The following is a 13,510-nucleotide window of genomic DNA, read 5'->3' as shown; positions in this document are numbered from 1 at the left end:
TTTAGCAGCTGTGTACTTTCTCCTGTACAAAGCCTTTCTGGAACACATAGCAGATTGGGAGTATCTACCAATTCCTCTAACCAGGATGAGATTTCGGCTGCAGTGGGGCTGCCTTTTCTTGGATATTTTTGCCTTCACCTAACCCTTTTTAAAAAATTTTATTTATTTATTTGTGTGTGTGTGTGTGTGTGTGTGTGTGTGGCCAGCTCAGCCCACCAGGGGGCGGGGCGTGCTGGCATGTGGTGCTGGGGGATTGAACCGCAGTTCCTGTGCTTTGCTAAGCATGTTCCAAGTAGGTGCTTTAGACCACTGAGCCATCTCACCAGCCTGCACCTAACCCTTTTTACCACTACCACTGGCAGCAGAGTTCTTGGCTTTGGGTTTCTTCTCTTTAGTGTCTGGCTTCTCAGTTTTTTCACCTGCCATCGTACAAGATGGGCCTTCTTTTCTTTTTGAGACAGGCTCTCATGATTAGCCTGGTCTGGCCTTGAACTCACAGTAATCCTCCTGCCTCGGCTTCCTGAGTGCTGAGATGATAGGCATGCACCATCACACTGCATGGTTTAATATCTTTTTTTTTTTTGGTGGTACCAGGGATCGAACTCAGGACCTTGTACTTGTCAGGCAAGCACTTATTCCACTGAGCTATCTCCCCACCCTCCAATATCATTTTATTTATTTATTGTGTATTTTTTAGGGAAGAGTCTACAGGGTGTTCAAGGTCTCACTACTAGATCGGACTCATAGTGATCCTTCTGTTTACAGCCTCCCAAGAGCTGGAATTATAGGTGCATGCCACCACCCCCAGTCTCAATTGCTGTCTCTGTGCGCCCCCCCTCCCCCCCGGGGTGGGGCCAGCACAGCAGGCCCTGGGATCAAACACCCGGCCCCTGCACCTCCTTGCAGGCGCTTTAATCAGCTGAGCTATTTGGCTGGCCCTTGATATCATTTTATTATTTATTTATTTATTTATTTATTTATTTTGTGGAACCGGGGATTGAACTTGCACTTGCCAGGAAGTGCTTATTCTACTGAGCCATCTCCCCGACCCCTCTTGATATCATTTTAAACGTGAGCTTCGCGTAGTGTTGGGATGGGGACCTTGCTGTGCTCACCTCGTCTCCTTCCTTCCTTGGTGCCTGGCAAAGCTCAGTGCTTGCCTTGCATGCTCCCTCAAAAATGTCAAGAGGGCAAATGAAGGAATGGAGAAGCACAGCGGCATTTCCCATCGCTGGCAAGAAAGGAGGGTTCTGAATGCCAGTGCAGAAGAGCAAGAAGACTGCAAGGCACCTGGGGCCTGCTGCTGCTCCTTGTCGGTGGCTTTCATGTGAAGACAGGAGACCAGGTGGCGTGGACACCTGCACTCTGCCCGTCTCTATGTGAGGGCCCAAGGCACTGAGCCAGCTGCGGCCACGGTCTCCTGCTAGGACCGACGATTTCCTCTGTGACATTAGTGGCTGCATCTAGGGATCCTGCAGGAGCCGAGAGCAAGTGCATGCTATGCCCGCGGGCAGCCGCCACTGCAGCGGCCTCCCTCCCCATGGTTCTGGAAAGACCCCACGCAGGAGAGGGGAGCTGGCCAGGGGTGAACCCCTGGTTTTACAGACGGGGAAGCAGGTGAGAGGGGACGTGGCTGTCCAGATCAAGCATTTTGTGACCAGGGCAGAGTGTAAGGACATAGCACGTCCGAGGCAGGGACAGCAAATGCGCTCACACTGGACTCTCGCACACTCAAGGAGCAGCTCCATGGCCGTGCTCGTTTGGCACACAGGGCAGCAGCGGTCATGGACAAGTACAGTGACTATTTACATCTGAGGGACTGTGATGGCCGGGATTGGATACACTGCCCGCGGGAGACCAAACCATAGGATTTGTTGTAGTATCAGGCGCACTGCTGTGAATTCCTCTCAAGGTCCTCCCCCGGCTTGGAGCACACTCTTCCCATCATCTCTGCCTCTTTCTGCAGCAGCTCTGGTGTCCTCTTTCCTGGGGGTCTTTACAAGGCATGGTCAAAAGCACAGTAAGTGCTGCTGCCTCCAGGCGCCACCTCTCACCCCCCAACAGAGAGGCCGGCTTGTAGAAGCACGTCTTTGCTGTGACCTCCGCCTCACGCCCTGGATCTGTGGAACTTTCGGCTCTTCCCCAAAGTCAAAATCACTGTGAAAGCAAATGTTTTGAGTGGATGCAAGACACTGAGGCGGTCAGGCCAGTGTAGCCAAAGAGACCAGGGAAGAGGAGTTCGGAGCTGCTGCAGAAGGTGCTGAGAAGGATGGGATGGGTGTGATCCAGATTTTGAAGGGATTCGTTCTGTCTCAAGAGCCTCCTTTTCTTTCTTTTTTGGCACCAGAAATTGAACTCCAGACTCCCCACTTAGCAGGCAGGTGCTGTGCCTCTGAGCTACAGCCCGGCTCCTAAGGGGATTCACGACAATGCGTCTTTCACTGTGATACATTCTGTAGAGTTTAAACATTCCCTGTAGTTTCCCCTCATGCTGGAGCCCATGCACCTCAGAGCAGATGAGGGGCCAGGCAGCTGTCTTCAGAGCTCAGAGGAGCTAGGAGCTTCAGCCCGGCAAGGCCTCCTTGCCCTGCGGGTGGCACAGGTCCCCAAAGGCATCGAGAGCAGAGGGCTGGGCAGCTGTCTCCAAGGGCCGAGGGAAAACCAAGGATAAATGTGGCCGCAGGTGGGACGGAGGCCCCAGGGCTGTGTGTGCTTGACCTTGGTGCCCGGAGCCATGTCCAGCTCAAGCTCTGTCCTCTGCAGGAGTTCCTCTGCGACCAGAAGTACAGCGATGAGGAGAACCTGCCGGAGAAGCTCGCGGCCTTCAAAGGTGAGCCCGAAAGCTGCTGGCCACTGGGGAGGCCGTGCGGCCCCCCTCCACCCAGTTTCAGCCACAGCACCCCTCTTCCTGGCCGGCTGCAGATAGGGCCCCCGGAGGTGGGGCAGGCGCCTCTCCCTGCCTCCCTGCCACCAGGGCCGCCCAGCAGGGCTCAGGTTGGCTCCTGCCGCCTGCCCGCCCATCTGCCCGCCCGCTGGGGCCCTGCTCACTGGAGCCCGCACACAATCCAGTCTTTGTGAGCCGTCCCTGCCTCCCCCTCCGCGGCTCAGCGTCTCGGGAGCCCCTGCGGAGAAAGGACGCTTGTGTCGCCTCAGTGGGGCAGGGGGGCAGAGTTTCTGCCCATTGAGTCCTGGCAGCATGGGATGAAAAGAAAACAGGGCCGGGGAGCCCACGCGGGGAGAGGGGCAGCATAAAGGTCCTTCTGTTCCGGGCCCTGACTCTTCATTACCCGCCAGCGGCTCTAAAGGAGAGCCCAGCGGTGTGCAGGAGAGGAGCACATGCCTTTCCTGCCCTGAGATGGGGCGCGCCAGGAATAGTCCAGGGGCTGCACCCGTTCCGCGCATGTAGGCAACAAACACAAAACTTGCCAGCGGTTTACAGCTCAGTTGTCCTCAGGCTGGATGTCCACGGCTGACGACCTTAAAAATGGCCAGCAGGTGAAGCTGGGCCTCCAGACCCACACGAGGGAGGAGGGGGTTGGCACGACTGTGAATTCACAGAGAAACCAGGCTCAGGAAGATGGGGCTGTTGGCTTGGGTCACCCACGGCGAGAGCTGGGACTTGAGCCATTGTCAGTCCGGTTCCAAAGCTTCTGCCCCTTATCCGAATGCTATAATGCCCTGAGAATAAGAAAAAGAATAGCTGGTAGGTGTGGCACACAGCTGTAACCCAGGCACTCAGGAGGCTGAGGCAAGAGGATCACAAGTTTGGGAGTCCAAGCTGTGAAGTGTAACTCACGATAGGAGAGGGCCTCCCAGCTGCCCTTCCAAGTGTGAGTCCAGGGCCCAGGGCTGGAATGGTTCTCAGACACATGGGGTAGAGGTCGTCCGAACAGCTTCCCCTTGGGGGCAGAAGCGGGTAATGTCGCTGGAGGAACAGCTCTGTCTCCAGCTGTCAGAAAGGCGCCTGAGATGACAGGGACCTGGGGTGTGGGTGGCGAGGGCCCTTAGGGGCCCGGTCCCAGCCCTCTGCCTCTGAGCTGACTCAGTTGCTTGTGATTTCCAGAGAAGTACATGGAGTTCGACCTGAACAATGAGGGCGAGATTGGTAAGTAGGGGCGGGCTGGGCATAGGGGGCATGGGGTGTGTGGTCCCAAGAGACTATGGGGCACACCCTGCGGCTGCCTGATGGTCACGCCAGCATGCTGTCTGTCCTCTCTGCCAGCGCCACTGTCCATGAGGTAGCCCCCACTGTCCCCTTCCTTCTGCTTTGCCCCCTTCCCAGGAGGGAGCCACACCCTGGCCAGTCTGTTCTCTCCTGTCTACCGAAGCTGCAAGGCCTCCTATTATAATCTGGGTGTGGTGGCACATGCCTGTCATCCCAGCACTGGAGAGGCTGAGGCAGGAAGATCACTGAGTTTGCAGCCAGCCCTTGCATAGTGAGTTCAAAGCCAGCCTGAACTGCAGGGAGAGAACCAGCCTCAAGCCCCCACCCTCCGGGCAAGAAAGATCTTAGAGGGAAGCAGGCGGGTCTCGGCCTGTTGCAGTGGGCTGCGGGCTCAGAAAGGCCTGGACAGCCCACACCTTTGGGCCTGGCACCAGTGCTGTGCCTTGCCAGGGCTCCGGCCCTCATCGCCCTGCCCAGCCCCCTCTGCGCCAGGCCATCGTTCAACCCCGAACAATCCCAAGGAAACCGCCTCAGCCCCAGGTGGAGGCAGCAAGGAGGCCAGAGGCAGGGGCTCTTGCACGTGCCCTGACTTTTTGGTGCCTCCCTTGTTTTGCTTGAATTTTATTCTTTTGTTGCTTGTCCTGCTCCAGGGATATTTTTGGCTCCCTCTCCCTCTCCCAGCCCAGGGGAGCCCTGACACAGCAGGTGGGAGTGGCAGGGGTGTTGAGTCCCCTGCCACACTGTGCCTAAGATGCAGACTTCCTTTCCTTCTCTTTTTTTTTTTGGTGGAACCAGGGTTTTGAACTCAGGCCCTTGTGCTTGCCAGGCAAGCGCTTATTCTACTGAGCTATTTCCCCGACCCCTCTCTTTTGGTTTTTTGAGACAGGGTCTCTCCATGAGTCCAGGCTGGTGTTGAACTCACTGTGGAGTCCAGGCTGGCCTCCAACTCATGGCGATCCTCCTGCCTCAGCCTCCTGAGTGCTGGGATGCAGGTGTGAGCCTGCTGTTGGCTGTTACTTTCTTAAAGGAGCCTAGCAAATCCATTCTACCATTGACAGAGAAGGGGTCAGAGAGATTGGGTGGTTCACCAGGTCTCCCCCAGCAGCTGGTGGGGCAGGGAGGGAGACAGCAGGAGCTGCCTGGTCTCCATGAAGGGCCCAGGCTGATGAGGGTGCCTCCACTCCACAGACCTGATGTCCCTGAAGAGGATGATGGAGAAGCTTGGGGTGCCCAAGACCCACCTGGAGATGAAAAAGATGATCTCGGAGGTGACTGGCGGGGTCAGCGACACTATCTCCTACCGAGACTTTGTCAACATGATGCTGGGGAAGCGGTCTGCGGTCCTCAAGCTGTGAGTGGCTCTGCCCCTGGGGACTCCAAGGCTTGGCCCCGGAGGGAGCAGGGGGCGTGGGGCACTGGGCAGGGGCTTGGCTTCTCTGAGCCCCCTGCTCTTACCATCAGAGGCCCCCGCTGACTGGTCCTCGCAGGGGGAATTAGCTTGAACTAGGGTGACAGTAAGTTCCAATTCATGGTAGCGACATGGATAAGTCTGGGAACACTTCCTGTGCCTCTGTTTCCTAATTTGTGGGTTTTGGTTTTGGTTTCTTGAGACAGGGTCTCCCTATGTAGCTCAGGCTGGCTTTGAACTCACTCTGTAGCTCAGGGTAGCCTCAGGCTCCTGGTGATCCTCCTGCCTCAGCCTCCCAAGTGCTGGAATGGCAAATACATGCCACCATACTTGGCCTCAGTTTCCTCATTTTGAAGCAACTCTACTACCCTGTGGGGCTGTGGGGAACATGAAATAGAATTAAAGAGCCACTTGAAAGGGAGCTGCCATTCAAACCCCGCTGCCACTGTCTGCTACTAAATGACCCTGGGCAAGTTACCTTCGGCTGTCTCGATTCCTTTGTCTGTAAAATGGGGTGAAAGCATGTCTCTTCCATTACAAGTTGTCCTACAGGTACCAATGTGACACAGACTTAGCTGCTGGCCAAATTCCCGCCCGTGCTTCCCCACTGAGGACTGAGTGCAGCAGCTCCCTGAGGGGCTTTGCCCATCGTTGCAAAAGGGGCACTACTTGCTCAGCTTTCATGAAATCAGAAGCACTTTTGAAAAAAAACTTTTATTTTTTTGTGGTGGGCTTAGCCCACCCTGGGGCGGGGCTGGTGTGGCATGTGGTGTCAGGTCCCTGTGCTTGTCTAAGCTTGCCTGAACAGGTGCTGTAGCCCGCTGAGCTATCTCATAGGCCCCTGAAAAAAAAACTGAAATGGTGTGGTGCTGCATACCTATAAACGCAGTACTCATGAGGCTGAGGCAGGCGGATCACAGAGTTCAAGGCCATCCTAGGCCACATAGTAAGATGATGTCTCAGGGAAAAATAAATAAATAAATAAATAAAATACAGTGGTAAACAATGTGTGTCAGCTGGGTGGGGTGGCACATGCCTGTAATCCTAGCACTCAAGGCTGAGGCAGAAGGATCCTTTCAAGTTTGAGACCAACATGGGCTGCAGAGTGAGCTCAAGGCCAGCCTGAGCTGCACAGGGAAACCCTGACTCCAAAAGACAAAACAAAACCAAAAACAATGCTGTGGTATTGTATAAAGGGCCTCACGGTGGGCCAGGAGAGCCCACAGAGCTTTGGTCAGGGAAGAAAGGGATCCTAATCCTGTTGTTTTCTCTCTGTTTTTCCCATCTCTAAACCAGAGTCATGATGTTTGAAGGCAAAGCCAATGAGAGCGGCCCCAAGCCGGCGGGGCCTCCTCCTGAGAGAGACATTTCGAGTCTGCCCTGAGGACCCAGACCACGGCCTCCTGCTCCTCCCCACCCCATCTCCCGCCCTTCTTTCCTGACTCTTTGGGATTTATGTACATGTGTCTGGCCCCTGTGGGCTTGTGTTTTCTTATTCTCTTTGTAAAGCACAAATTATCTGCCTTAAAGACTCTGGGTTGGGAACTCCTGAGCCTTGGGTTTCCCCAATTGCCTATCTTCTTCCTGCCTTTTCCTGGCCTTGGGCAGAAGGGCTGATATCAAACCAAAAACCGGAGAGGGCAGGGCCGAGGCAGAGGCGCTACCTCCATCCTCCCAGAATGCCTGCGACCCCAGTGCCAGGTCCCAAAAGCCTGGGGGGGAAAGGGCTACAGGCCTCATTTAGGTTCCCTTGCAGAGCCCCATGTTTCCAGTGCTCTCGGGTACCCTGGACGTAGCCACTCTGCCTCCAACCCCACAGATCCCCCCCTTGACACACCCCTCTGGTCACCCCCAAGCATGTGATACGGGTGGAAAGGAAGGGAGCTTAGCCGTCCTTGCCCTTCCAGAAGAAACCGGAAGAAACCTTCTGGCCTTGCTCCCTGGCCACACCTCCCTGTTAGAGAAGCAAAAGGCTTCGGAGGTGGAGGTGAGGCTAGGGGCTCCAGGAAGTGTCAACCGGGAAGTCCAGCCCTGCAGGGAGGACACAGAGGGCCCCAGGATGGGAGACAGGAAAATGCTTGTGCAAAAGCCAGCACCCCGGTAAGCCAGCAGTCAGTGACAGGTTGTCCTTCTGATCGCAATCGCCTGAGGCCCGACTGCCTCCTCCATGTCCCCTCTTACCCTGCTTGTGCTGCTCACACATTCCTCCATGTAGTCACTCAGCATATTTATTGAGCACCTATTATGAGCTTTAAGTCCTTCCACTTTACCTCGACCTGGGCTGTGCCCACTGTTTCTAACTCATCTTTCCTTCCCTGAGTCACTCAAAACCTTGGGCCTTGGGATTGGACTGGGCTACCTGTGTCCCTTTTAGGGACTCAGGATGGCAGAGCCCCCATCTGCCCTGTAGGGGAGCTGGGCCTCTCCACTTCCGCTGTGATGGCCACTGGGGTTAACTGCTTTGCCCAAGGCCAGGGGAATCTGGAGACGGAAGAGCCTGCCCGAGCCTCGCGTCTGCTCTGGGTGCGTCAGTGTCACAAGCGGGGAAGGGGGCAGAGGGCCAACGTCCTGGGCCAGTACTCAGGAAGGCTTATCTCATCTTTCCAGTAAGCGTCAGGGCTGGGTGAGGGCCAGGCCTGCTCTGCGGTTCCTCTGTGACCTGCTTCTCAGACCCAGGCAGGCCAGTGTCAGATGTCCTGACTCCACCTGTGATCTGGGGTCCTTACCTGTGTCCTCAGGACTAGAGGCACTCACTCGTTGACTAGATTTATTAAGCTCCTGCTATCGGCCAAGAGCTCACAACTCAGCAGTGGGACAGAAGCTTGTGGAACTTATGTGCAGTGGGGATCAAGGACCCAGGGACCAGGAGACCAAAGGGGAGTTGCCTTAGACTGGAGCAAGAGTCTTGAAGCTTTTGCAAAAGCTTAGGGACAGGGCAACTCATTTGGGACCCCTCCTGTCTCCTGGGAGCTATCTCCATTCCCCGATAAATTTTCCTATTAAAAAACAAAAAAACTGAGGGACTCGGACCCACTGGAACCACTTCGGGTTTCCCGTGGCTCCTGTAAACCCATAGGCAAGGACCTGGGGTGCTGCCCCAGTAGCAGCTTATAGGAATAAAACAGGTAGGGCCTAAGGACATGGCCAGGTCATGTCAATCCTCTGGTCTCAACCAGTTCAAGAGCAGGAGCGTGTGGGTATAGCTGGCTGATCCTCATCTAAGGGATACACAGGCCTAGTTGAAGTTTAAACCCTAGTACAACATTCCTCCCTGTAAATATAAAACCCGGCCTACCCACCTCACTCCTAGCTTCATGGGGTTTTTTTTGGGGGGAGGAGAGATTAGCAAGTGCCTGTCCCCACTCCGGGCCCTGCCTCCCCTCTCTTCCTGAAGAAAGATAAGCTTGTTTTAATTCCCTATCCCATTCAGTGTGGCTGTTTCTCACTCAGAGAGGGAGGCAGAACCAACCAGGCTTACTTCATTGGGTTCCACAGCTGGAGACTTCAGGAAGGAGAAGAAATGGAAGAAGCCTTCTCACTGCGAGGGGTGACAGAAGCCCGTCAGTCCCTTCACCAGCTCTTAGAACTCAGTCCTGGGGAGACAAGCTCACTGTGAGCCCTGGACAAGGGATCTGTGCGTATTTGGGTTGTGGCTGTTGGCTGCGGATCTCATTTCCCTAGCCAAGGGCACAGCTTCTCAGAACGTCAACTATCTTCTTTCTGAAAACGACCAAATCTAACTTGTGTAACCAGCAACGTGGGGATTGCTAAGTATGGCTTTGTCCCCGTGATTCAAAAGGAAAGTTTGTCGCGCAAATTCTTGTGACTTAAGTTGTGTGTGTGTGTGTGTGTGTGTGTGTGTGTAAGTATGCGTGGGGTGGGGTATCATCTCTACAGATTGGAATAAACCAGACAAACTGACCCGGTGTCTTTCTTGGTTTGTCTCAAGAATGGTTATGATCTCAGCAAATTCAGAAGAGCTGGCTGTGGAGCCAGCCCCAGACACCAGAACGTCCCTTCCTCCTCACATCCTCCCAGGACAGGCTCTATTACCTCATTCTTGTTTTACACAAGAAGCAGGCTTGAAAAGTAGCACAGCGGGTTGCTGAAAACCAACAGCGCATGGCAGAATACCCCTCCCCTGTGGGTTCCAAGTAGAGCCTTGTCCCAGAGCTGCCTAATTCCACTCCAGCACCTGTCTTCTACGTAGGACCTTGCAATCGTGTTAAGTCAGGTGATTTGAATTTGAATCCTGCCTCCACGCGCTGCCTGAAGGCCATGGAAAACTCTCCCAGCTCCCCTTTCATCAAATGTTAATAAACTCCTAGGTGAGGGGGAAGGCTTGAAGGTTAAACAAGATACATCTATAGTGTTTGGTGCAAAACTCAGCGCGGATGCGGCTCTTGCTCTGGAAATGATTACCTTAAAGGAGTAAACAAAGCAGGTGCTTGGTGTCTCAGGATCTCCACTTTCAGCCCGTCCTTAGACACAGGTCTCTCGTGAGGACCTACTCTACCCATCTTCTAACGAGTCCCATCATCGCCCCCTGCAAAACGCAAAGCCTTGCGGGCTGGCCAAATAGCTCAGCGGATTAAAGCACCTACAAATAGACGCAACAAGCAGGTGCAAGGGCCCCAAGATCGGATCCCCGGGGCGCGCCGAGTCGCGATTGAGACTAGATGTGGTGGCGCGCTCCTGTAATCCCAGCTTTGGGAGGCTGTAAAGGGGAGAATTACTACGAGTCGGATATCTAGTAATGAGACCCTGAGCACCCTGCAGGCCCTTCCCTAAAAATCCCCCCACCCACCAAAAAAAAAAAAAAAAGCCTTTCCTAGAAGCTGTCTAGTGAAAATAAAGTTCCTAACCTCTGTGTCGCAAGCCACTAACAGCGCTTCACCTAACAGTTAAAGTACGGCGAGGCTTCCTGGCCACGAGCGGCGGCAAAAACTTAAACAAGCGCAGAGAAACAAACGCACCCAGAAATCCCGCCCAGCGGAGCGGCTCGAGGGGACTCCAGGGCGCAGGCGCACGCCCCTCTCTCGGGCGGCCCAATGGGGGCCCGCGGCCAGTGGAGCGCGCGACTTCAGACCACGTCGAGGCTTCGCTCCGCTCCCGCCCGGACTGAGGCTCCTGACGTCACTGAGGTGCGCCGGAAGTGCGCGGCGGTGGCGGCGCGCGGCTGGGGCCGAGGTGGTGGAAATTGGCTTCCGAGAGGTCTGGGTTCTGCGGGCAAGGCCGCCGGTGGCAGCGGCCTCTGCTTCGGACGGCGCGATGGGAGACGAGATGGATGCCATGATCCCGGAGCGAGAGATGAAGGTCAGAGACAGGCTGGGGCCTCCTCCCTCCCTTCATTCGACTTGGAGTCCCGCCTGCGTCCCGCGGAACGGAGGCGCGCGTGTGGCGGTTGCCCCGCCTCTTGCGTGAACGCCTGCGCAGCCCTCCGCCCGGCCGCCGACGGGAACGCGTCCCGGGATGCAGCCTCCCTGTGCCCTGGGCGGCTCGGGCTCGCCTCCTGAGTTATCCCACCAGCCCCTTGCGGGTGGTTGCCACAGCGGCCGTAACGACTGGGCGCTTATTGCGTGCCAGGCGCTGTGGTGATGGTCACAGCGACCCTCGGCGGTGGTCGTGGATGAGAGCAGATCGAAGCTGTGCAAGTAACTCACCCTAAGTCGCATTTAACGGGAGGGCTAGGAGTCTCCCGTCCTCATGCCGGCTGTATACTTCTGTGAGGTGGTTCAGGCGTAGTCCAAGTACAACCAGGGAGAGCCGTCCCACTCGCAGAACTCCTAGCTGATTGGACTGGGAACCGGACTTTCGCCCCGGACACCTGTCAAAAGGCAGGAAACTAACGGGAAGATTACTGGTGGTAACAGGAGATAACTCCCAGGATGGCGCGTTTAATAGTTCTTATACATGTTTTGGCAGAATGAAGGTACAGAGAACGAGCTATTTTAACAGAAAGCTGAAGGGGAGTGAGTTGCTGGAAGATTTAAGCATTTGCATGAAGCACATCACTGAAGTGTGCATTAAGGGAGTAGTGAGCCTCTCCAGATCAAGAACTGGGATTTTTTTGTTCCTTGAGCTTTACTGCGTGTTGAGCCACCTACTGGGCATGTGTCCTGTTCCTCAGGTGCACTGGGGGAGGAGGAAGAAAGGTTAGAACTGCGGACTGAGGAGCATAGTCCGCCTTGGAGTTACTGTCGCAGGAAGGACTGCTCCGCGTTTCTTCATCCTACTGACCCTCTGTGCCTTGTGACAGAGGCCAAATAGAGCAGAGTCGAGATCATCACAATAAGAATTTTAAAGGACTGAAGCCAGGCACGGTGGCGCATGTCTGTAACCCCAGAACTCTGGGAGGCTGGGGCAAGAGGGTTGCAAGTTTGAGCTCAGCCTGGTACATTTAGTGAGTCCTTGTCTCAAAATAAAGGACGGCGATGTTGCTTAGTTTGAAAGCCGGGGGTTTAATACCTTGTACAAAAACAACTACTGAAATTTTTTGCTCTGCTTCTTTATGAAACCATAATATGATGTTACCTGGAAAGCTGTGTAAATTTGTGTGTGTGTGTTTATATTTGTTCATTTGTCCGTTCTTGGGGATTGTACTTAGAGAGTGCTGGGCTTCGCCCCAGCTCTTTTTAGTTTAGTTTAATTTGGGGAGTGGGGTGGCAAACGCTCAGGCTGGCCTCAGACTTGTGATGCTCCTACCGTAGTCTTCGCTGGGGTCATGAACATCTAGTCCAGGCACGCACATCTAGTCCAGCAAGCCGTGTGGATCTTTGCCCACCGCAGTCAGTTGGAGTATTTCAGCTCATCTCGTAGCACATATGCATGAAACATGGAATGCAAGGAAGTTATGTGAGCTGTGTCAGGGATCCCATATGAAACCATACAACTCTCATGTACAAAAATGAAAGCCAAAAAAGCAGTGCTTTTCTTTTTTTACACTTTTTTTTGTTTGTTTTTTTTCCCGTTGTTGGCCAGCTCAGCCTACCTTGGAGGTGGAGCTGGCATGGCATATGGTGCCAGGGATCAAACCGTGGTCCTTGTGCTTGTCTAAGCTTGCCTAAGCAGGTGCTTTAGACCCCTGAGCTATCTCTCCAGCCTATTTTTACACTTTTGGAAATGGAAGCACGACAGATTCACATCCCTTTCATTGAAACCTTGACCTGAAGATGAGTTTAAGAGTAAAGGTGAAAAAAGGGATCATGACCATACATAGTACAGTTTCACAAAGTCATGGGTAGAGTTGGTATGGGCTGAAAATAGTCTTTGAAAACATGCAGATAGATACATTTTTAGAAGGCTGGCAGAGGGGAATTGACAGAAGGCCAGGGAAAGCTTGCGGCCACTCATGTCTAACGGGAACATGAAAATTAAAGGAAATGAAACCTGAAAATAGGGGCAGGGTTGGCAGTGGCTGTAGCAGATGATGGCCCTCTGTGAGAAGGAACCAGAGATGAGGCGAGGGGGCAGAGCAGAAGGGCAGAGCCGTGTGTGGCCCTCTTGCTTGTATTAAGGGCTTGGACTTGTGCTTTTACTTACAGTGGTACCTCGGTTCACGAATTTAATTCTCTCCATATGCTGGCTGCAAACCGAATTGGTCATGAACCAAATCAGATTCCCCCATAGAGTCAACATTGAACCCAACTGTTGAATTTGACTTCAGTAAATGATTTCATAACTCTTGGAGATAGCGTTGTATTTGTTTGCTTGAGATGAGGTCTCACTGTGTAGCCTAGGCTGGCCTCAAACTCACAATGCTGCCTCAGTTTCCAGAGTGCTGGGATTATAGCTGTGGACCACCAGGCACAGCAGATTTGCATTTTGGATGTCCTCTTAGCATCTGGCTTTTAATAAGTTTTAAGTGCTCAAGATTAACTATACCCATTTCTGTGATGGGATTTTGAGCAGCTGATAAAAGAAGCCAGTTCTTGTTA

The 13,510-nt window shown here is 54.0% G+C and overlaps 2 protein-coding genes across 5 annotated transcripts in view; both read left to right on the top strand.

Annotated features, from left to right (window-relative positions):
* Nucleotides 1-8,589, top strand: part of Aif1l (allograft inflammatory factor 1 like) — a 19,745-nt gene extending 11,156 nt beyond the window's left edge. For both annotated transcript variants that reach the window (XM_004640445.2, XM_023700445.1), the window contains 4 exons: nt 2,764-2,830; nt 4,064-4,105; nt 5,354-5,516; nt 6,870-8,589. In XM_004640445.2, the coding sequence (XP_004640502.1) occupies nt 2,764-2,830; nt 4,064-4,105; nt 5,354-5,516; nt 6,870-6,957 (360 nt within the window). In that variant the 3' untranslated portion in view covers nt 6,958-8,589. The remainder of the gene's footprint in view (nt 1-2,763; nt 2,831-4,063; nt 4,106-5,353; nt 5,517-6,869) is intronic.
* Nucleotides 8,590-10,728: 2,139 nt separating this feature from the next.
* Nucleotides 10,729-13,510, top strand: part of Nup214 (nucleoporin 214) — an 80,269-nt gene continuing 77,487 nt past the window's right edge. For all 3 annotated transcript variants that reach the window (XM_023700313.1, XM_004640444.2, XM_023700311.1), the window contains exon 1: nt 10,729-10,889. In XM_023700313.1, coding sequence (XP_023556081.1) covers nt 10,845-10,889 — 45 coding nt within the window. In that variant the 5' untranslated portion in view covers nt 10,729-10,844. The remainder of the gene's footprint in view (nt 10,890-13,510) is intronic.

This window comes from Octodon degus, unplaced genomic scaffold, assembly GCF_000260255.1.
Source record: "Octodon degus isolate 3935 unplaced genomic scaffold, OctDeg1.0 scaffold00123, whole genome shotgun sequence".
NCBI lineage: Eukaryota > Metazoa > Chordata > Mammalia > Rodentia > Octodontidae > Octodon > Octodon degus.
The sequence above is the reverse complement of the archived record's forward strand: the minus strand, read 5'-3'. Positions and strand labels throughout refer to the sequence as shown.